This window comes from Lepidochelys kempii, chromosome 1, assembly GCF_965140285.1.
Source record: "Lepidochelys kempii isolate rLepKem1 chromosome 1, rLepKem1.hap1, whole genome shotgun sequence".
Lineage (NCBI taxonomy): Eukaryota > Metazoa > Chordata > Testudines > Cheloniidae > Lepidochelys > Lepidochelys kempii.
In genome coordinates this window covers 228,229,936-228,253,660 of record NC_136380.1, presented here as the reverse complement: position 1 = coordinate 228,253,660, position 23,725 = coordinate 228,229,936, and the positions used below count along the sequence as shown (strand labels likewise).

Here is a 23,725-nt window from a genome sequence, read left to right as displayed (position 1 = left end):
TAATGTAATAACACGGGTAAATTAAAATCTGGTTCAGAGAGAGGTGAGTCGAGATGGTTACTACTCAAGTGGCATTGTTGCCTTGTTTGAATAATTCAGCTGTGGGGAAAAAAACGCCTTGTCCTATTCTCAATTGTACAACAAAGGAAAAAGAAAAGTACCTTAAACTATACCATAAAAGAATCAATACAAAGAAACCTACTTATAAAAACATGCAATATTATTTCAAGATGGGATTACTTAAGTGCATTTCCTTAAATTATCTTAACACATAGGGATCTGATGATGAAATCCCTACAAAAGAAAGACAGACTAACTTAAGGAAGAGAGAAGTATCTGATGCCAGCCACAGTAATTAGAGCTGGTTAAAAATTTTCAAAACATTTGATATTGACAAAAAATATTTCACAAAATTTCACTTTTCACCGTTTTTTGACAAGTGTTAATGCCATTATTTATTCAGAACATAGGAATTCAGAAAGATGAGAACACAAAGCTTTTTCATTATTTCCAGAAAGCATGCCCAGGTTTTTTCATCATTTGATTGCCTGTCAGCACTGCAATCTTTGTACCTCTTGACTAGGCACGTTCTTTTAATGTGGAACATTTTCCCCCTGAACATGAAATCACTGGCATCATGATACATAATGAATGAGTGTATTAATATTGATCATGAACATGAATTTACAAACTTTGGCGTGCTGGGCAAAAATAGTGATTTTGGTTCTTTGGACACTTTTCAGTTTATAAATCCATAAAAATACATTAGAAATCACTTTTTAATACTAAAATATTGCCTCTCTTCTCAGATACTTGAGGTATACACTCGACCAGTATGTGGAGAATGATTATACCCTGGTCTACTTTCACTATGGCCTGAACAGTCGGAATAAACCTTCTCTGAACTGGCTGCAAAGTGCCTACAAAGAATTTGACAGGAAGTATGTTCTCCAAATGTTCTGTGTCTGCCCTTTCTGTGGGTAGGATCCAACTATCGCATCCTGTTTAACTTCCAAGAAGGAGGCATATTCTTCACGAAGACCCAACAAGCTAGAGGTCTACCTGTTGGTCTTTCTTTGCTATTGAGATCAAAGAGTTAATTTCCATTACTGTAGATTAGATTAGAAATTTCTACCATGAAGAAATGATTAACAATGAACATTCTAGGTATTGGAAACATTATCCAGGGTGTAAAAATCCTGCAGACCCACAATGAGGAGGCCCAACCATTCTGTGGTATATTTAAAAAGATGTTTGCAATGCATCGACATTGGTTATTCGTGATTTTCTCACAGTTGTGATCTAGCAGCTCATACCTTACATAGTTCCTTAGACTAAGCTGGGGATAGGAAAAATAGAAGCCAGCTTCTGAAATTCTAGGCCAGAATGTATTTCACTACATAGATTTTAAGGTCAGAAGGGACCATGATGATGATCTCTTCTGACCTCCTTCATAACACAGGCATAGTTCCTTCGCTTTCTGTTTTACTATGAAGTCTACAATTGTTAGATAAATTGTATTGCAGACCTGGGAGCCAGGACAGAATCCCTGTTCCAAAAACACAGGCTTCTAGCAGTGGAGCTAAAAGTGCCCCAACTGGCAGCAGTTCATCTTTTACAATCTCTCTGCTCTGGGCAAACAACTAGAGGGCGAAGTGAGAGAAAACAAACACACGCAAATGCCTCCCTTTTCCCCTTACTCCCACTGTCAGAAGCAGCACTGTTTTACATTTTTCACACACCTCTGAGCTTTATGATTCTGGAAGGGATTAGAAACAGATCTACCAAAATAACCACAAGAAAGATGACTATTCTGGTGGTAATTGTAACCTGACCAAAGAGAAAAGTTACCAGACATCTCATGGCAGATCCTGTTCTCATGAGTGTTGCAGCCCAATTTTGCAAATTCGAGAGGCTGAGATCAACACCCAACCTACCACCCTTTTGAATTTCATACACTAAAAACTGAAACATTAAATACTCACCACAAAAAAGTAAAATTTTGCCTAGCAGCCATCAAATACGGAGAGCGATGTTGTCATCTGAAACGTCCAACTGCTGTCATGACATATCACTCTCAGCTCAGTGGTAGACTGAGGGAGTTTGCTTTTGCTGGTAGATTCTCAAAATGGTGAGTGCAAGATAGTCATTTGGTTCTGAGACTGGAGAGGGACTTCTGTTATGTTCACTGTGGATCTTTGCTGTGCAAGGGTCTCTCCCTAGAAAGGAATGACCATGTGAAATTGCAAGCCTGTCCTGTCACACACTCTCTTGGCACAAAGCCATGCCAAATTTACAGCCTCCATATGGAGGAGAAGCAACAGAGGGGAAATATCTTCAGTTGCATTGGCTTCTGAAGTGCGCGCATCTTATTCACACAATGTGGCCTTCATTTCTGCCCAACCGCATTCTCTCCATCCTCCTCCCCAGCCAGAAACTTAGAGAGCAAAAGGGAACCAGATGAGAGTGGGTAATTGGGCAAAAGCAGGCAACCTTACACCCATTATTTGAATCACGGTTGGAATTCTTAGCACATTGACATTGGGAAGCTCACAGCAATATTCACAGCCCAATATTCATGTTCAGTTGTGCTAGCTAAAGGAAAAACTAAACAAATACCCTGTGCACTTTTTGCACTGCATTTTGTCCCTGTACTCCTCTCTCCCCCAATTGGCGAGTGTAACAAATAAAAATAGTCAACATAAATGGGTTTTAAAGGAAAAATTTCAGATAAGTTATTTACAACAGCGGTTCAAAGAAGTCTTTGGGGGATGTAATTGTGCTACATAGGTGAAGAAGAAGAATATAAATATGTAACTTTGCACAAAAGAAATGGGTCCACCTGTTACCTCCAAGTATAAAATAGACTCAAAATATGAACTTCATCTCAATAAAATAACTGCTTTTTATTATTCAAAGTGTTCCCAGGTGCACAGTTCCAAACTTTGTTTGATTCTGGCCTTATAAAAACAATACTGGTTTTCTTTCCCCACTCAAAACCACTTGGGTGCAATTAAAATAAAAAAGAAGAAACTGCGTTAAGTGCTTGGTTCCTCCTACCCACCTCTAAATATATAAGCTGTTGTGCAAAAGTGGTTTTTGCAATTCTTGATCGGTGGAATATGATCCTTTAATGGTCAGCATTCAAGAGGGACCTTCCCTATTGGGGAAAATTTAGAAGAGAAAAGCAGCAATTTATATACAAACCAATGTACTTGGCCACTCATTGTCTGTATCTCCTTTGATATAAGATCTTATTCCTTCATGCAGCCTAATTTCCAGCCTAATGCTTGTCCCTACTATGATCCTGTATTTATGACATCAGATACGTCACTGCAGGATCAATCAGGATTATGGGGGAAAGAGAGATTTTGTTTTAAACACATTGGAGCCGGGACTCTGCTGATGTACTTCAACATAGTGCCATTGGCTTCAGATGAGCTATATCAGTTTACGCTAGCTGGTGTTCTGCCCCAAATATCTTCAGTGATTACTAGCAAACCAAAGCAAACATAGCAAGAGAAATAAATTAATGGATGTAGGTTTTAATTCTGAAAGAATAAACATTTTCCCCAGTATGAAACTCAATGATAGAAAAGAATGGAAAATGAAGTAAAATACTTATTTCTTTCACTGGAACTTTCAAGAAGCTCTTTTTATCATTTACAGAGATGCTTCCCACCACCACCATTATTAAATCCACAAAACAACCCAGACATGGGTTAGCAACGAAATAGTGTAATCTTGGCCTACTTTTGTGCCATCAGGACTGACCAGCTCCTTTTTTCATTTTACATTCAATTTCCTCTGAATTAGATTTTTTTGTAGTGTACTTGAAAGGAATATATTTAGTGTTCCAGTAATAAAACCTTTTCATTCAATTGCCTCTACTTTATGCTGCAGCATATGATATTAAAAGTCTTCTAACAATTTAATTTTCTTTTCACAGGTATAAGAAAAATCTTAAAGCACTCTATGTTGTACATCCAACCAACTTCATAAAAATTCTGTGGAACATTTTTAAACCTCTCATAAGGTATAGGTGATTTCATTAAAGAGAGTTTCCTATATAGTTTAGGGGGAAGTTTGTCTTTTAATAAGTATTTTTAAAAATACACTGCTCAGATAAGATACCAGACACATATTTAAAGTGTGGCTTAATGTAATATATTTTAAGAGGGAATCAGAGTGATATGTAAAAATAGTTTGGGATTTTTTTTTTCCTTTTCCGTGAAGATGCAGAGGTCTTGATTCAGCAAAGCACTTCAGCATGTGCTTCGCTTTAAGGACATGCTTACGTCCATGCTTATTCATCAAAGCACTTAAACATGCATTGAAGTAAATGTGACTGAAGCCCATGGCTAGATTGTAAGCTCTTTGGGGTAAAGGCTGTCTTTATCTGTGTTTGTACAGCTGCTAACAAGATGGGGTCCTGGGGCTCTCAGGCACTATCACAATACAAATAATAACTAATAAATTACCTAAACCTTTAAGTATGTGCTCAAGTGCTTTGATGAATGGAGATGGGATTACTCTTGTGCTTAAAATTAAACATGTACCTAAATGCTTTGATGAATCTAGGACGTAGGAAGTAATACAAGCACCTTGGAAGGACAAAATCACCTTGACAAATTGGAGAATTGGTCTGAAATCAACAAGATGAAATTCAGTGAAGACAAGTGCCAAGTACTTCCCTTAGGAAGGAAAAGTCAAAGGACAACTACAAAATAACTAGCGTGGCAGTACTGCTGAAAAGGATCTGGGGGCTATCACAAATTGAATGAGCGTGGACAATGTGATGCAGTTGCAAAAAAGGGTAGTAACTTTCTGGAGTGTATTAACAGGAGTGTCATGTGTAAGACACAGGAGGTAACTGTCCTTCTCTACTCGGCATTGATGACGCCTCCTCTGGAATACTGGGTCCAATTCTGGGCACCACACTTTAGGAGAAATGTGACTAAATTGGAGAGAGTCCAGAGGAAGCAACAAAAATGATAAAACGTTTAGAAAACCTGAGCTATGAGGAAAGGTTAAAAAACCTGTGCATGTTTAGTCTTGAGAAAAGAAGACTGATAACAGTCTTTAATTTTATGTTAACGGCTGCTATAAAAAGAGGACAATGATCAATTGTTCTTCATGTCCACTGAAGGTCGGACAAGAAGTAATAGGCTTATGTGTAATAAGGGAGATTTAGGTTAGATATTAGAAAAAAACTTTCCAACTATAAGGATACTTAAGTTCTGGAATAGGCTTCCTAGAGAGGCTGTGGAATCCCCATCATTGAAGGTATTTAAGAACCTTTTTGGACAAACACCTGTCAGGGATGCTCTAGGTTTACCTGGTTCTGCCCTAGCACAGGGGGCTGGCCTTGATGACTTTTCTAGGTCCCTTCCAGCCCTACATTTCTGTGATTCCGTCTCTCCAACCCTACATTCAATGCACAATAACTGGCTTGACTACTGGGACCAGAAAGCGGCTTCAGGATTTGGTGCTTACTGCACATATCTGTACATACAAAACTTTCCCTGAACCTCCAAGCCTGTGCGAATTATTCCTGCCAGAAGCCGGAACAATCTTTCAAATGGGGATTGGAGGGGTGGTTAATGGAGCGGCAGTGGGCTAACATCAGTGGGTATCCATTTAAGGTATTGCTTCCTAGTTTTGGGGACGGTTATTTATTCCAAGTTATTTATTCCAAGTACTCACTCCCTTCTGAGTTTGATAGTATGTCTATATTAAGATGAATATTGTTCTTGGATCAATGGTTTTAAATTCATCTGCCTACTGAAATGTGTGTAATATTAATATAGCATAAGCATTCATATCAAAGAGAAAATTTTGACCAGGGTTTGTTTAATATAGTTTCTTCTTCTGCCTTTGTTATGGTTAAGGTTTCAGCACAATGCATTATTCTTATGTTGATTTTATTTTGATCATTGTGCATCTCAATATTTGTTTTGGATCTGTCAAGGTTCCTTCCCCACTCTGAACGCTAGGGTACAGATGTGGGGACCTGCATGAAAAACCTCCTAAGCTTCTCTTTACCAGTTTAGGTCAAAACTTCCCCAAGGTACAAAATATTCCACCCTTTGTCCTTGGATTGGCCGCTACCACCACTAAACAAATACTGGTTACTGGGGAAGAGCTGTTTGGACACGTCTTTCCCCCCAAAATACTTCCCAAAACCTTACACCCCACTTTCTGGACAAGGTTTGGTAAAAAGCCTCACCAATTTGCCTAAGTGACTACAGACCCAGACCCTTGGATCTCAGAACAATGAAAAAGCATTCAGTTTTCTTACAAAAAGACTTTTAATAGAAATAGAAGTAAATAGAAATAAAGAAATCCCCCCTGTAAAATCAGGATGGTAAATACCTTACAGGGTAATTAGATTCAAAACATAGAGAACCCCTCTAGGCAAAACCTTAAGTTACAAAAAAGATACACAGACAGAAATAGTTATTCTATTCAGCACAATTCTTTTCTCAGCCATTTAAAGAAATCATAATCTAACACATACCTAGCTAGATTACTTACTAAAAGTTCTAAGACTCCATTCCTGGTCTATCCCCGGCAGAAACCAGCAAATAGACAGACCCACAGACCCTTTGTTTCTCTCCATCCTCCCAGCTTTTGAAAGTATCTTGTCTCCTCATTGGTCATTTTTGGTCAGGTGCCAGCGAGGTTACCTTTAGCTTCTTAACCCTTTACAGGTGAGAGGAGCTTTCCCCTGGCCAGGAGGGATTTCAAAGGGGTTTACCCTTCCCTTTATATTTATGACAGGATCTAATTCAGTGTTTGAAATTTTGCTGTTATAATTGTGTAATATTCTTTTTCAATAAAATTTGTGAACAACATTTAAAAAAACAACAACCATGAAACAAAGAATGAGGTTACAAAAAGTTGAAAGTATCTATACATTCTGCAGATGAAGATTTTGTCTACATAAAATCCAAAAACTAGAAAGAATATTATCTGCTGCAGATTATTTAAGTGTCAAATACTGTCCCACACTTCTGTTTAAGGAGGTTTCCACTGGTTTTAAAGTAACATAAAATGCAGGGAAGGATATGTAAAATAGGTGCATCTGCAAGTCTGTGTCATTTGCTAAATTGTAAAGCACTGAGTCTCAGGCTGTAGAGCTCTTTCTCTTTATTAATGCTGCTTTGCTAGTTGGTTTATTCTCATTAAAAATTGAAACCTACGTATACATAACATTAATTTACCAGGATCGTATGCGTTAGGAATTTTCTATACCCTTCAATGTGCCTCTGTTTTCAGGTTATTTCAGAGTGATCTTATGCTGGCAGTTTATACTTTTGATTTTAAAAATCAATATCAAGCCAAAGTTCACTAAAGGAAAAAGGGGGGAAATACCAGAGTTTGTATTTCATAACTTCTGCTCAGTTCTTAAAATAAGGCCATAACTCAAGAAAATGTCACTGCTAATGTTTCTCACAAAAATACTGAAAGAAATTTAAATGTCATAACTCAGGTATATCTGTTTACACTTGAGACTTGTTTTAGGAGTGTAGCATAGATGAACAGAGCATTTGTTATAAGCAAGTGGGTGACTTATTAGGTCAAAGAACAAAAGTAATAAGAAAAAATGTAGAACAGTTGTTTGAATATATTTAAGGAAAAAATAAATATTTATTTGAAATTTTCTGAGCCACAGTAGAATCTGAGTGATCTCTTCTAAAGTCCAAGGGAGACTGGAAAAGAGGGCATTTAATAATGCTAAGCATACCCCCCCAAAAAACCCATAACAATGGGAAAAGGGTGCTGTTCTCCATGAATGAACTTGTAAAAGCCATGAAACTGTAAAAATAGCACAATATGATCTCATTCAGAAATGATGATGCAGCAGTTTTACAGAACAAAAATTCCTGACTGCCTGTGAATGAACAGCAAATTGCCCATTTTGTAAAACTGTATTACTAGAGTGAGTTCTTAAAGACATTGCTTTTTCATTTAATGCAGTCTATATTACAGTTAGCTAATTGCCTTGCATAAAATGTTGAAATCACAGACCATATTGGAAAAAGCATGCTGAAAAGCCCAAATGAGATGGTACACATTCAGGCTGAAATCTGTTAATGTTGCAAAACTACTTCCCTGCTAGCAAAATCTAGCACTTCCTTTTAATTAATACCTTTTAAATTACAGTATTAACTTTTTTAATTCATACTTTCTTCCAGCAGAGGGAGCTTTTGTATATATGTTCAATGACTCGGCAATGAGCCAGTTACTACTGCAAGAGTATTGGTCTCCAAGTACTCTCTCTTATAGAAAAGAGAGGAGTGTGTCTTATACCACATTTCTGTTGGTTTGCTTTAATTTTTATTACAAGACAAATTTTGTTTTACAGAAAAAGAGGCTTATTTCAGAGTGTGTTGTATGTATTTTAAATCATACTTCGAACACCTGAGTCAGTAAATGGGCCTTTACAGACTAAATTTTCAACTTTGACTAGCAATATTTTATGTCACAATTTTGGGAGCTCCATTTTATGACTCCTTAAAGGGGCCTGATTTTTCACAACACATCTTTGAAAATCAAGCCTTTTTAAGGTGTCTACAGCTGAGCATCCAAAAGTTGAGACACCCAAAATCAGTAGTCATTCTTGGAAAATTTAGGCCTTCCATCTATTAGATAATATCTACTGTCCTTTTAATAGAGAGCAAGATTAAAGTGACACATACATGTTTTTCTATCAGCAATGTATCATTCTTTCCAGAAGTTTACATAAAAAGTGTTCTATAACATTCCTTTTCAAAAAGTTTTCTAGTGCCTTACGAAAGCTGTTATTCAGCAGTTCTCAAACTAATGTTTTTCATATCTATGCAAATCGCAAAACATTCAGATGGAAGTCAGTTATTTTTTTATTCAAATCAGATTCTCAGAGATGCAGTGTGTATGTCTGATCATGTGAAAATGAAATACATCTTGTGTCTCCAGCTGCTTTAGTTATAGTTTAATTTTGAGTTTCATTTGCACTTACATTCTGTAATAGAAAACAAACCTTTCATTGATGTTCCTCCCATGCTGATTGTGTCATTTTTTCCACTATTTTGTTTAGTCATAAGTTTGGGAAAAAGATCACCTATTTGAACTATTTAAGTGACCTGAGAGAGCATCTCAAATATGACCAGCTTAATATTCCTGAAGATGTTATTCGGTATGTAGCAAATTAATAACATCTCCTGTGATACGTATTCTGAAATGGAGAGTTGTGTAATATTCACACAGCTATGCCTCCCCCACAACTCTGTTGCGGGGGGGAGATAGTTCAGTGGTTTGAGCATTGGCCTGCTAAACCCAGGGTTGTGAGTTCAATCCTTGAGGGGGCCATTTAGGGATCTGGGGCAAAAATTGGGGATTGGTCCTGCTTTGAGCAGGGGGTTGGACTAGATGACCTCCTGAGGTCCCTTCCAACCCTGATATTATATGATTCTTTGTTTTTGAAATAAGATCTAATCTAATTTCTATAACAATTAAAAGCCTAATTTGCTATTTGTCCTTGGCTAGATTTAGCTCTGAAAACTGCATTGTCAGCAAAGACATCCTGTAAAGATGTCGAATGTTTACAAAAGAGAACACTGTATAGTTCTCTACAGGTTCAGAATATCCTCTTAGCCTCAGATGCAAAATATTTTCTTAATATAATTGTACTCACTGTGTCTTCATTAACAAAACCTTGCCATATATCATTACCGCTTATGAGTAGCGCATACAATTCACTTATTGTATATATGCATAATGCTGTTTATTGAGAAGAAAAAAAATCTTACCTATTACTCTTGTGTACTGACAGAAGGTTATTTTAGGTCACTGCTGAATGAAAATAACTGGAAGCTTTTTATTCTGAGTGTTACTGCTGTGTGGGGTTTTTGGACGCCTTTGTATAAAGATGTAATAACAAAAAGCATAGTACAGCTCTACGTTTGTAAAAAGGATTGCACGAGAGGGTTGTGCTTCTGAGCCGCAACTGTGGTTGAATTTTTCTTTTAAATTAGAAGAGGGGTCCTATCTTTTGGATGTGTTTGTTACTATATTTTATTGATTGAAGCAAAACAGCTCTTTCATGTGTTACTTAATGATTCTCCCACAGATGCTTTCAAAGGGTCTCACAAATACTAAAATTAAAAATCACTGGAGGTATTTGTGGGTCTTACAGAAGATCAGCATTGTGAGAAATAGGAGTGATCAGGCAATCAGTGTGTATTGTGGTTTCACTCTTGGGACGTACAAAGTCAATGATTTTTGTTGTTTTCAGACATGATGAAAATCTTCGGGATAAACAGAAGGGGAGACCACCACCTTCAGCTAAGGTTCCTCCACCAAGACCTCCTCTTCCTACGCAGCAATTTGGGGTCAGCCTACAATAGTAAGATTTCTTTGATCGTACCTCTGAAATAAACTCTGGAATGTACTATATCACTGTGGATTCACATCACACAAAATCTGGAAATTAATTTACCACCAGGGTTTTTTCCCTCTCTCTATATTCTCTCTCTCTCTTTAATAACAGTGAAAGCTGGTAACTGTAAGGCCAAACAATAACGCCTGGTGAATTCATGGCATTGGGTAACTCCCCACTGAAGGAAATAAAAAACAAAAACAAAAAATCCCTGCACCAGCAAATCTACAGATTTAGGCTCGGGGGCTTGTGCTACAGTGCTAAAAATATCAGTGTAGATCTTCCCACTTGGGCTGAAGCTCCAGCGCTGAGACTTACCCGCTTTACCAAGTTTCAGAGCCTGAGCTGCAGCCCAAGTTGGAATGTCTGCACTGCTCTTTTTAGCACTGTAACATAAGCCTGGGTCTTTAGGCCCGAGCTCTGAGACTTACTGCCATGGGTGGGCTTTTTGCAATGTAGACATACCCTTAGAGTCCTTGGGAGCTCGATGATTTGCCTACAGTAACTTGTGCAAGCTTAGATGATATGTAATTCTTCAAGTGCTGGTCCCTATGTGTATTCCACTGAGGGGTATGCATGTGCTCCATGTGTCTGAAACTGGAAGTACCTTGTATGCAGTGTCCGTTGGTCTGTGCTTGCACCCTTACTCTCCTTAAGCTCCGTACTGGTGGTATGGGGGTGGTATGGACCAATCAACTCTCCATTTCCTTCCTGATACCCGTGATGCTTTCTTGGGGCGTCCAGAACTGTAAGTCACCCTATCACCCTTCTGCCTTAGCAAAATAAGAATGTGTTGGCGCTACGCTGTGCAACAAATCTCTGCAATCCCAGTCTGTTAGCCTGCCAAACAAACTCCTTAGGACTCTGCCAGTCCTAACTTTGCCTTTCAGGTAAACCCTTGGTGTTCTTCAACTCCAAAACTGTCCAGAAGCATCTCCTTGCAGCTGTCAGACCCTGTCACTAAATGCCCGCAGAAATACAAGTCTGCCATCTCCAAAGAGAGAGAATACACCCCAGCTTGTTGACGCAGCTGAGGATGCACACCACACTTTACTGTAACAGCACTGAAATTAATTTATAATAAAACAAGAATAGGTTTATTAATAAAGAACAGAGATTTAAGTGATAACTAATCAGAGATAATAGAAACAGAAAATGGTTACAAATAATACAAAAGTATAACACACTTCTAAGAGACTACATATAACCTTAGCAGGCTCAAAGCTTTGTCTAAAGCAATTTTCTCACCTACAGCTACTTCTCAGCATCCCCAACCCACATGGATGGGGATCCAACATTCACAGATGCAAAGAGCCTGACCTCTTTGTGCCCTCAGTGATGGATAAGATGATGTCTTTTTGCTTCTCCTTCTGTTCCCCAAAGTTCATTATCTTTGTCCTGAGTCAGGATGGCCACCTGGGGTTCACACTATGATGTGTCTTCCAGTGTGCTAATGCCATGTTGTTTCCTCTGCTTCCTGATAACTGATGTTTACCACAGATGCAAATGAACTGCTCATTGTCTTTGGCATTACCATGCTCAATTTACATGAGAGAAATAGGAAAATCAATCTTCCTTTGTCTGAGACGAACCTATTTTAAACATGTAGTTCCAGCATACATACATGACTCTTTAAACACCATCCGTACACACATCACACAATGATACTAAGGACCACTGTGTCACCAACTTTCATTTGATAATTCACAGCACACTCTTATTAGATAAATACTATGAGAGCGGTGTGTTAGGTGTAGTATGTGTGTTAGGCCTGATAGGAGTTACAGAACAGTCAGTCCTCTGCCAGTTGGTACTGGAAGGTTCTTAGAGTCTCTCACAGGGTAGCTGGTCCCTGTGAATAGACTAAGTCCAGCTGCCCTGTGGACAGACTAAGTCTAGTCCCTCCCCAAAGCAGGTGAGTCTAATCCAGCCAATTAAAGAGGGCTGGGCTACAACTGGGCCTATAAAGGGGCTGCTAGTAGGCAGCTGGAGGAGGAAAGTCTGAGACAGGCTGCACCCTAGGGAGGGAAAGCCACACTGGAGCGGAGCTAGCTTCTGTAGTGCGTCCCTGGAGCAAGAGGTTAGGCGTCCAGGGAAGCAGCCCTGGGGCTGCTGCTTCAGGAAGGGGGCAGAGTGACTGAGGCTGGGAATCTGCCAGGAGCTGGAGTGCCAGAGATCCCTGGGAGGGGTGGCCCTGAAGCCTGGGGTCAAGGACTGAGTTGAGACTGTTTTCTGTTTGTTTGATAACCTGTGTAAAAGAAATAAGCCTCCTTGACTGAGACTGGGTGTGGCATCGCATGTTTTAGAGCTGGGGAGAAACTCTGGCCTGGTGACAGGGTCACACCACTGCATGGCCTAGGCCGGAATCGCCTCTACGCATTCTAAATGAGAAATAAATGTATCAATTTAAATTGGATTTATGGAGAAAGGTAAACTAATGAGGAGGAATAATGACACTTAATGGGAGCCTTAGCAAATGTAAAACTGAAAATTATCACATTTGTTTCAGTGTCTTCATGAGTGAACTGCTCTTAGTCATTCTGTCTCCTCTGAAGATTACTGTAACTTGCATCCACAATCTGTTAGTGATCTCGCATTTCTCTAGCAAAGTGGCAGGTTGCACGTCTTTGTCTCACGAGGCAAGATTGGTCGTTTTCTTAGGAGATAGAAGGTAGTTTTACAATCATGTGTAGCAAATAGGAATGCACATCTGCTGACAGCAGGGTGACTTGGTGGCTACTGTGCTTGTGAATTATTCCATCACCAGATTGCAGCAGGCAACAGCAGAGTTGCACCTTGTATTGGAACTTAGTAGGACAGTGCACTTGGGCCCCTGTTCCGCACTTGATAGCGTGTGGACTGCTGCACTAGAGGTTGGTTTGTCATCCTACAGTAAGGGGAAACATTCTTCCCTCAGTTACAACAATGTAAATCAGATATAACTCTTCAGTGGAGTGTAACTGAGAGCACCCACTCTATACTTACAGGCATTGGTTATATAATGATTGTAGTAGAAGTGTATTTTGTTCCAGTCCAACAGCACTCATATTGTCAGAGGTATACATGAGGCTAGAGGGTACTGAAGGGAACCTGCTCATGTTAAAGTTTTTACTAAAAAAGTTTATAGGCTGGTGGATGGAGTTTATAGGCTTAAGGTTTGATAATTCCAAGATGCTGACTTAACCAGTCAATAGGAATCCTGTATACTATTTCATAGTTAAGGGATTTTCCTTAGTTCACTGTTGGCTAACTCTGCTCCCATTGGAGATAATGGTAGCACTCCCACTGATTTCTCTGGAAACTGAGATAGGTCAACCCTGAGAATTCCACCTTAAAAATCATAAATGCAAGGGCCCTGCTTTATAATGTTAACATTTATCTCAGGCTGACATTTCATATTGGTTCTGTCTCCTAGCAAGCAGGCTGCCCAGAGTTGTAATGAAAACTGGGATATCAAAAAATGACAAGCATTGATTCAGGGTCCCTCACTGTTATCTCAAATGGCAGGTGAAGAAGTATTTTGTTTCGGGTGTGGGGGAGAGAGTTGGAGGAGATGTTCACGTTGGGTTACTGATGCATGTCTGGGGCAGTTCCTTTTCTTGGAGGAGTTCATTAGGCCATGCAGAAGTTTTTAACGTCATAGGCCAGGATTTTCAAAAGAGCCTAAATGAATTAGACATCTAAATCCCATAGAAAGTTACTGGGAGTTAAGGGCCTAACTCTCTTAGGCTTCTTTGAAATCTCAGACATAGTGAATTGGTCTTAATTTATAAGGGAGGCGAAGAGCTTATTATCAGCTTGTTTTATAGCTCTTCATCCTTATGCTGTCCTCAGTGGCCCAGAGTCCTGTTTCTGAACATTAAATGGGTACACTCAATCTGTTTCAGCCCCAAAAATTTCTCTTTCCTTTAAGAAGAAATGTGATCTTCATGAAGATTCCCTGGGAGAATTGCAGGAGAGAGGGCAAAAAGACAGATTTTGAATCTGTTGAGAGAACACACCATGTGTGGTTATATAAAGATTTTGTTGGCGTGAGTTAAGGATCACCATATTATTCATGAGGACCACAGGCAAAAAATAATTATACAGGGCATTCCAAATGAGTTCCAATAAAACTTTTATACCATACCACACTCTTAGGTATTTTGTTTATGCCACATATTTTGCAGAAATGCTATTTTAGACATTTTTAAAGAGTTTTTAAAAATTTATTGGTGCCACTTTTTGTAACATTTTGTCCTTAACTATGGGCTGCCTTCATTTTATGTGTCTATCGGCATAGATGGAAAGACTTTTTTTTTTTTTTTTTGAGGGGAAAAAAAGACCTTTACAAAGTATACTATTATTTCATCTAAATAACTTTCCTAGAAGTCAAGATGTGAACAGTGGAAAGGAGGGAGTTGAGGCTGAACTGAGAGGGCAACTGATGACTGGACTGGGATATTGAATGACTTCACTTATTTCCTTGCTTATTACAGTTTGCGTTGGTGCTGCCTAGAACATTTAAGTCAAACTTGTGCTTTGTGCTCTGTGGGCAGAAAAGAATATGAAGTAGGTCTCTAGCCCAAAGAATATATAGTCTGCCTAATGTCCTGATCCTGCAAATGACATTCAGCAGGGCTCCATGAAGGTGCAGGAATCTGTCTGCATGAGTCATAAATAGAATCAGGGCCTACAGGTGGTAACGATTTTTAAATGGTCAATCTATTTATCCCCTCATCTGCATTCCGCCACCATAATTTAAAATAACCCCATATAGCATCTCTGAGGATTTATGTATGAGAGGAGGGATGGTCATGGCACTAGACTGGGACTCAGGAGATATGGCTCAATTCTTGGCTCCACGGTGACCAGAAAGCAAGTGTGAAAAATCAGGACGGGGGTGAGGGGGTAATAGGCACCTATATAAGACAAAACCCCAAATATCAGAACTGTCCCTATAAAATCGGGACATCTGGTCACCCTACCTGGCTCTGACATACACTTCTCCTTCAGGCCCTGATTCAGGCAGAGCCCTTAAGCACATGTTCAACTTTAATTTACTTCAGCAGGACAGAAACAGGTGCTGAAATTTAAACACATGCTTAAGAGTTCTGCTGAATCAGGGCCTTAATCTCTGTTAGCTTCAGTTTCCTATCTGTGAAATGGAGATGACAATATTGAAACTGTAAACTCTTTGGGGCAAGAGCTCTCATTTACTGTCTAGCACAGGGGGCCCTGAACTTGTGCGGACCCAGAAACACTACTTTAGTACTGTCAAGTTCCTTCCCCACTCTGAACTCTAGGGTACAGATGTGGGGACCTGCATGAAAACCTCCTAAACTTATTTTTACCAGCTTAGGTTAAAACTTCCCCAAGGTACAAACTATTTTCCTTTTTCCCTTGGACTTTATTTCTGCCACCACCAAACGTCTAACAGATATATAACCGGGAAAGAGCCTGCTTGGAAACGTCTTTCCCTGCAAAATCCTCCCCAAGCCCTACACCCCCTTTCCTGGGGAAGGCTTGATAAAAATCCTCACCAATTTGCATAGGTGAACACAGACCCAAACCCTTGGATCTTAAGAACAATGAAAAAGCAATCAGGTCTTAAAAGAAGAATTTTAATAGAAGAAAAAGTAAAAGAATCACCTCTGGAAAATCAGGATGGTAAATACCTTACAGGGTAATTAGATTCAAAACATAGAGAATCCCTCTAGGCAAAACCCTAAATTACAAAAAGACACAAAAACAGGAATATCCATTCCATTCAGCATAGCTATTTTATCAGCCATTTAAACAAACAGAATCTAATGCATACCTAGCTAGATTACTTACTAAGTTCTAAGACTCCATTCCTGATCTGTTCCCAGCAAAAGCATCACGCAGGCAGACAGAGCCTTTGTTTCTCCCCCCCTCCAGCTTTGAAATTATCTTCTCTCCTCATTGTTCATTTTGGTCAGGTGCCAGCGAGGTTATCCTAGCTTCTTAACCCTCTAAAGGTGAAAGGGTTTTTCCTCTGGCCTGGAGGGATTTTAAAGGTGTTTACTCTTCCCTTTATATTTATGACAAGTACCAATAATAAATAGTATTAAGAAATACATTTAAAATCATCCAAAGGTGCTGCCTGGGATTTTCTTAGAATTTGGGGCATTGGGGATTAAAAAGATTTATCATTTCCATTTAAAAATGGCTACCATGTTTAGGCAGATTGTAAGATCCTTGGAGCAGGGACCTACTTTGTATTCATTTATGCCTATACAGCACAAAATACTCTGTCACTGTGTGATAAAGAATAGCATATCAATTGAATTTCTAGTATATAGGCCAGATTGTTCTGGAGCCAAATACTACCTATTTCTTTGATCTAAAATAACTCTAAAGGTTTCAAATTCTGCTTTAAAAAAAAGTTGTCCTTCTGAAAACAAAGAATTAATTAAGCAGTGAAGCTGATAATTAACTTCATGCATTTCATCATATAGAAGAGTTGTCCTCTTCCAGAATGTTTCATCCATGCTTTGTTTTGGAAACTAATTTATTGAGATGAGGCCCCCACTCAAAGTCAGTGATACCACTCACATGTTCAAAGTTAAGCATGAGCTTAAGAAACTTGCTGAACTAGGTTCTTTATGCTCAGATAAAGTGGGCACTGAGTATTGTGGGACATAAAGACCTGCTGTTACTCATCACTAAGTTATCATATTTATAAATCCAGGAATTTCAAATAAGATCCATATACAGTACACAAGAATACCTATAGAAAGCAGGACATATTTTCTGTTCATTCACCAAGCCCACCTCCACAATATAAAATAGATAGACACAGATACTGGTTATGCAGAACTATTAGCACTCCCTTGGTTTAAATGGAAAGAGGCAGAATCACTGTTGCTGTTCCGAAAGAAACCATCATTAAAGATTTTATTAAAATGCAATGCAAGAAAATAAAAATCAAGCCACCTTCATCTTATATTGATCTGATGAATACAATTGTAATGCATGAATGAGGTTCCAGTTTTCAACGCTTAAGTAAAAAAAATCACAACATGTGCCAGGCTGTGGCATTGTCCTTTGCGTACACCCTGTACACGCCTGTTGCTCCATTCTATTGCCTTTAGAGTCAAGGAACACCACAGCTGAGCTCCAGTGCAGAGCCTAGTGTTGACCTTGGCTAGTTATTGGCTTCATTCTCAATTGTCTCCGTTTGGTTTTAAAAATCTCGTTGTGGGAAGGGAGGAAAATTTTTAGTTCATCTAGTGATTGCCACGGCTGGGGCAGGGGAAGAGGGGAAATGCAGGAATTGCAACAATCGCACAGCTTCAGCTTGTTTTTAAACACTGAACCGTTATCACAAACATTTCAGGGTGCTCTCCTTTTTGCTGTAATCTTTCCTGTTTGTGTATGCTGTGCGTGTGCAATCAGGGGGAAAGAAAAATTCTAAACTGAATCTCAGCATGTCACAGAGGGGAAAAAATGAAAACGAGAGAGAGAGATTATCAACCAAGAATACTTAATGGTGCTTGAGAACAATGTTCAACACCTTAAGTGAGTTATCACTAGTCCAAAAACTAGAACTGAATCATTCACCATGTAACATGCTGCACTAACTAATAATAAAGTCTACTCCAGAAAATACTTTCCCTGACTAGTGTGTGAGTGTGTTTTATAACTGATCCCTTTAAAACTGGCATATTGTTGTAATATGATTCAGACATATGAAAATATTCTGCTGTATGGCTGCTATTTAAACAGGAAGTGTAAGATATCTTTTATTCCAAAATGCCAGTAGTAATTGCTGCTCTTCACATATGCATTGTCAGCCATACAACACAAATCCTATGACCGTGAAATTGACCATAATGAACTGTGAATTTGGTAGGGCCCTACTTATGACAATGTCATGTGGGAAGATCAGAAGCCTTACTAAAACCAAGATATAGCATGTCTACTACCCCCCGAACTCTCCACGTCCAACTACTAGGCCAGTAACCCTGTCAAAGAAGGAAATTAGGTTGGTTTGGCATGGTTTGTTCTTGAGAAATCCATTACTTATTACCCTATTATTCTCTAGGTGCTTACAAACTGATTGTTTAATAATGTGTTCCAGTGTCTTTCCAGATATTTTTCAGCGTAGCAGCCGCGTTAGTCTGTATTCGCAAAAAGAAAAGGAGGACTTGTGGCACCTTAGAGACTAACAAATTTGTTAGTCTCTAAGGTGACAAATTTGTTAGTCTCTAAGGTGCCACAAGTCCTCCTTTTCTTTTTTCCAGATATTGAAGTTAGGCTGACTGGTCTGTAATTCCATGGATCCTCTTTGTCCCCACTTTTAAAAATAGGTACTACGTTTGCCTTCTCCAGTCCTGTGGGACCTCACCAGTCCATCATTTCTGAAAGATTATCGCTGCTAATGGTTCCAAGATTGCTTCAGCTACTCCCTTAAATACCTAGGATCAATTTCTTCAGGCTCTGACAACTTGAATACATCTAACTTATATACATATTCTTTAACCTGTTCTTTCCTTATTCTGTCTTATGTTCCTTCCACCTTGTGTTTAACATTGTGTTAAGCATCTGATCACAATTAACCTTCTTAGTGAAGACTTAGGGCTGGTCTACACTACTGTGGTAAATCAATCTAACTTACGCAACTTCAGTTACGTGAATAACTTAACTGAAATCGACATAGTTAGATCCACTTACCGTGGTGGCTACACTATACTGTGTCAACGGGACAGTGTCTCCAGTCGACTTCCCTTACGCTTCTCAGGGAGGTGGTGTATACAAATCAATGGGAGAGTGCTCTCCCATCGATTTAGCATGTCTTCACCATCAATTGCAGCAGTGCCAATCTACCAGTAAGAGTAGACATGCCCTAAAGAAAAATAGGCATAAAACTCCTCAGCCTTCTTTCCGTTACTAGCTCTACTTCCCCTTTAAGAACTCGACCCACTCTTTTTTCTTTTTTCTTGCTACTAAGTTATTTATAGAACCTCTTCTTATTGCCTTTTATGTTCCTTGCTGGGCGTAATTCATTTTGTGCCACAGCCTTTCTGATTTTGTTTGTACTTCTTTGTGCTATTCGTTTGTACTCCTCCTTACCAATTTGTCTACGTTTCCACTTTCGGTAGGAGATTATTAAAGAGCTCCTGATTCGGCCACATTGGTCTGTTACTGTTCTTTCTATCTTCCCTTCGCATTGGGATAGTTTACTGTTGAGCCTTTAACATTGTCTTTTTGACAAACTGCCAGCTCTGCTGAACTCCTTTTTCCCTTAGCTTTTCTTCCGATGGGAATTTACCTACCACCTCTCAGAGTTTGTTAAATATACCTTAACTAATTTAATTCATTTATTTTTACAAATAACAAACAAACCACATAGGTAGCAGGAGAGAAGAAATCATAATATAGCTGAAATTAAAAAAGCATACCCTTCCACAGGAGCTGTTCCAACTAATCATAGTGCTGGGAGGGTATGGTTTGATGCGTGTATGATCCTAGATTAACATCTTACATGTCTGTGTATCAGCCACAGTGATTGCAATCTCTCAAAGATCATTAACACATTCACAGACCTGTACATTTCTTTGTCTTAGTGCTGAGAGTTTGATAGTAAACATGATTTTGATTTCAGATAGGAAACACAACTATGTATGTAAATATATACCATGTTTAAACCTGAGATCTGCACTTTTTGATTGTTGAGTGCTTTAAAACACTGGTGGGATGCTCAGCAAATACTGACCATCTTTTTGGTATACTTTCAAAACCTGTCAAAGACAAACATATTTTTCTGTTGGTTTTTTTTAAATAAGGGAGATAATTCCAGAATTTTCTCATGTGTCTAGAAAAAAAAAACCCGCTGTGTTCGATTTTAGCCTCAGCTGCTTACTCATGAAAGAGAGAGAGAGAAATCTTATTTCATGGGAATCATTCAGAGCATTAATAAACTCAACCTCACTGCATCATGTTGCCTTCAAAAATAAATAGTACAATATCCTTTTAATTATACATACACAGTAGCTTAAAAGGAGACAAATGACAAAGAAAAATCCACATGATAAAAGCCTGCTAAACTTGCAGCATCCCTTGATCAAGACTTATTATAAAATATTCACAGCAAACTCCTCCTCTGGCTGTCTTTAAGCCTTCCTTAAAACCCTTCCACTAAAGACGTACAGCAAAATCAATCAAAAACATCACCGTTGTCGTCACTGCATCATTGTTATAAGCCACCCTGCTGTGGCTTGCTAATCTAAGAGAACAATAACCAGAGTGAAAACAATCAAAAGCGGGTTAAACTTAGACTGGAATATCGTTGTCTTCTTGTCCTTGACTCTGTTTCAGAACGGTAAACAGCACTTACTTATTACTCAACATGGGGTGTGTGTGTGTGTGTGTGTGTATAGACAGATAGATAGATAGATACCAGGAAAAAAGGCATTTAGGCGTGGCTCTTTGTGTAAAAATCTGGCTTTCTAGTTTCAATAGGCCATTGGTTTGGGCTGGGGTTAGTGTTAGAGCATTGTGGGAGGAGGTTCTTTTTTATAATTGTAGAAAAACTCTTGAGTGTGGTGCAGGCACCTGCTTAATGTATGCGTAACATGCATCTCTTTAGATTTATTTGGAGGCTGCTCCTTTCTTTTAGTCTATAAATGTCATTTAAATGAGGTGGCACTTTTCTTTTCTTCCAACAGTCTCAAGGACAAAAATAAAGGCCAACTAATTCCACCAGTAATGGAGCAAACTGTGTTCTACCTGAAAAGTAAAGGTGAGATCTGCTTTTGTTTGGCAGTGGGTGGGGGGAAACATCTGCACAAGGGTATCATTATGAAATTATACAGATCTCAGGGCCCAATTCACCAGCGTTCTTAGGCACATACCTAATTTGAAGCATATGCCTAGATCCCAAAGAAACCTGTGGCTTCATTGAAAACTAAGCACATGCTCAAGTGCTTTGCTGAATAGAGACCTCAACTGACAAAAACTCTGGTAGGGCTATTTTATTATTACATAGTTGTCCCGTAAAAAAAAAAATGTTTGTGGGTTTTTGGTTTTGTTTTTTTGCTTTCAGGTGCAGGAAATGGCAAGTGAAAAAAGAATGCTTGAAATACACATCCTGGCCCACATTGTGCCATTGATTTCTTTTTAAGTAAAACTCCCAGTAAAAATCAATGGGGAGTTCATATTAAAAAAAAATAAATCAATGTCATAAGAAACTCAAAATTTAAAAAAAATCTACTTTTCAGGAGTGAGCCTGCAGTCCTCTCTCAGCAAAATATTCCCATTGACATCAAAGTTCCTTTGACTGCAGGTCAGACCCTGCATTTATAGTTTATAAAATGTATATCCGTTACCAACTAAGGGCGGCATTGTTGGTTGCCCTATACGCCCATGCAGGAAAATATGGGAGCATGAGATGCCAACTACCCAAAAGGTTGTTACATCCCTTCCCAAACAGCAGGCCAAGGAGTTTGTGGGGAGTGTCTTGGCTCCACCCTAAATGCATCAGCCAGTGCAGCTGATGAGCGTAAAGAAGCAGCATTGTGTGACAGATACAGAGTTCAAGAAGTTTACTTCCCACTAGAGAAAAGGAGGTGTGGTGGACAGAGACCAGTTTCTGACTCTCAGAGCATCACATTCTGGTTCCTGGTCTGCTTCTGGCACATTGCAACTGTGCACTTTGAGCCTTTATTTTTAATAATACTTCCATAGCATTTTTTGTCCAAAGATCTCAGAGTTTCACAAACATGAATGAAGCCTCACAGCAGCCCTGTGGGGTAGATGCCGGGATCATCCCTGTTTTATGGATGGTTAAACTGAGACATGGCACTGTTCAGTTACTTGCCCAAGGTCACATACTAAGTCAGTGGAAGAAAAGGAATGTAACCCAAGAGTCCAGATAAGAGCTGTGTGAAACTTTTAACAGCAGAACATGGATAGATCCAAGTGAAAAAACACTGGCTCGGATTCTCTTTTAAAAGCCAGTCTTTGGACTTAGCTTGCCAAAAGTTTCACTAAAGATGGGAAACCTTTTGAATGGGGTTAAAAGAAATCTTGGCTGATTTTTGTTTGTTTACTTTTTATATTTTGTTTCGCTTCTGGTGGAAACCATGTTCAGCTCTGTTTTTGCACCCAAAATAAGGCAGTTTTATCTGAGATTTCCTTTTTTTAAAAGTTATTTGTTTCGATGGTACACCAATACCAAGAATAACAGTATGCATTCAGGGTATAATTCACCCCTTTTCAGAAGTGGGCCCACACAAGGCCTATGCAGCATGTAAGTCCCACTCTAGATTTTGTGCTGGCCTTCTGAATGGAGTGAATTTTACCCTCAGTATTCATGTTCATGGTCAGTAAGATTTGGTTTGAGTTTATTAGATCATTTTAACCCAGAACTCAAATGATTCAAACCTGTTTGAACTGCCTCTGGAAAGGATCCGTACTAATCACTGCAAAGAAGAAAAAAAAAAAAAAAGCCCCTTCTCGCACTATTGGTGGCTTCCTGACTGAGATACTGGCTCCATTGAAGTCAATGACAGAACCCCCATTGACTTCAGTGGAGCCGGGGATTGACCCATAGTTTCTTGGTCTAATCAGGAGGCCATGTAAGCTAACATTTTAGTTTATTACACATTAAATAAAAATCCATGTTGTATTCATACCTACAGTAAAATTAATTCATTGGCATATTATCTATATGTCCAAATGAGGGAGATAATGAACGAATACCTACTGCTGATTGGCAAGAAGTTGAAGACAGCATCCATAAAGGTATATAGAGCAGTTCGTTCCTTTCCTCTCAAAGACATATGGATGCCTTCAATCACCTGCAGTATCCAGAGGTCAAATAATGGAGAGCGGGCCAATTCTGCTGTTAATACTAACCTCATACCTTCAGTATGTGAGCGCCTCTACTGGGGTTTTTAGTGAGAGCCTTTGGATCCACTTGAGTTCCTCTTTTTGGAGCCTCACTTAACGGTAAGTGGGAGTAATGCTTCCAGGCCAAATTAGAAGATGGAACCATTACAAGTGTAACGTGCCAAATGTCCTGCGGCTAGGTGTAGAGAATGCATCCTGTTCGCTGCTAGGAATGTGCTAGGGCAAGGGAATTAGCAGCAACTGCAGACTCTCTCTGTGATTGTGATTGTAAATAGGTAATTTGTAATCTCCAGAAGCTACAGCGTATGTTCCCTTACAGTACACCCACCTCCATATGATGAGAGCAGTTAGCTCTACTCCAGACACATCCCACCATCAAGATTTTGACTGTTACTTCAGTTTAATACATTTAGGATGCTCATTTCATACTAATCTTAATAGACT

The 23,725-nt window shown here is 39.1% G+C and overlaps 1 protein-coding gene across 11 annotated transcripts in view; it reads left to right on the top strand.

Moving 5' to 3' along the window:
* ARHGAP8 (Rho GTPase activating protein 8) overlaps positions 1-23,725 on the top strand; it is a 176,667-nt gene that overhangs the window by 72,337 nt on the left and 80,605 nt on the right. For 9 of the 11 annotated variants that reach the window (XM_073316346.2, XM_073316355.2, XM_073316333.2 and 6 more), the window contains 5 exons: positions 810-941; positions 3,950-4,036; positions 9,083-9,181; positions 10,280-10,390; positions 21,097-21,170. In XM_073316346.2, coding sequence (XP_073172447.1) covers positions 810-941; positions 3,950-4,036; positions 9,083-9,181; positions 10,280-10,390; positions 21,097-21,170 — 503 coding nt within the window. The remainder of the gene's footprint in view (positions 1-809; positions 942-3,949; positions 4,037-9,082; positions 9,182-10,279; positions 10,391-21,096; positions 21,171-23,725) is intronic. The other 2 variants (XM_073316323.2, XM_073316314.2) reach the window with 2 other exon arrangements.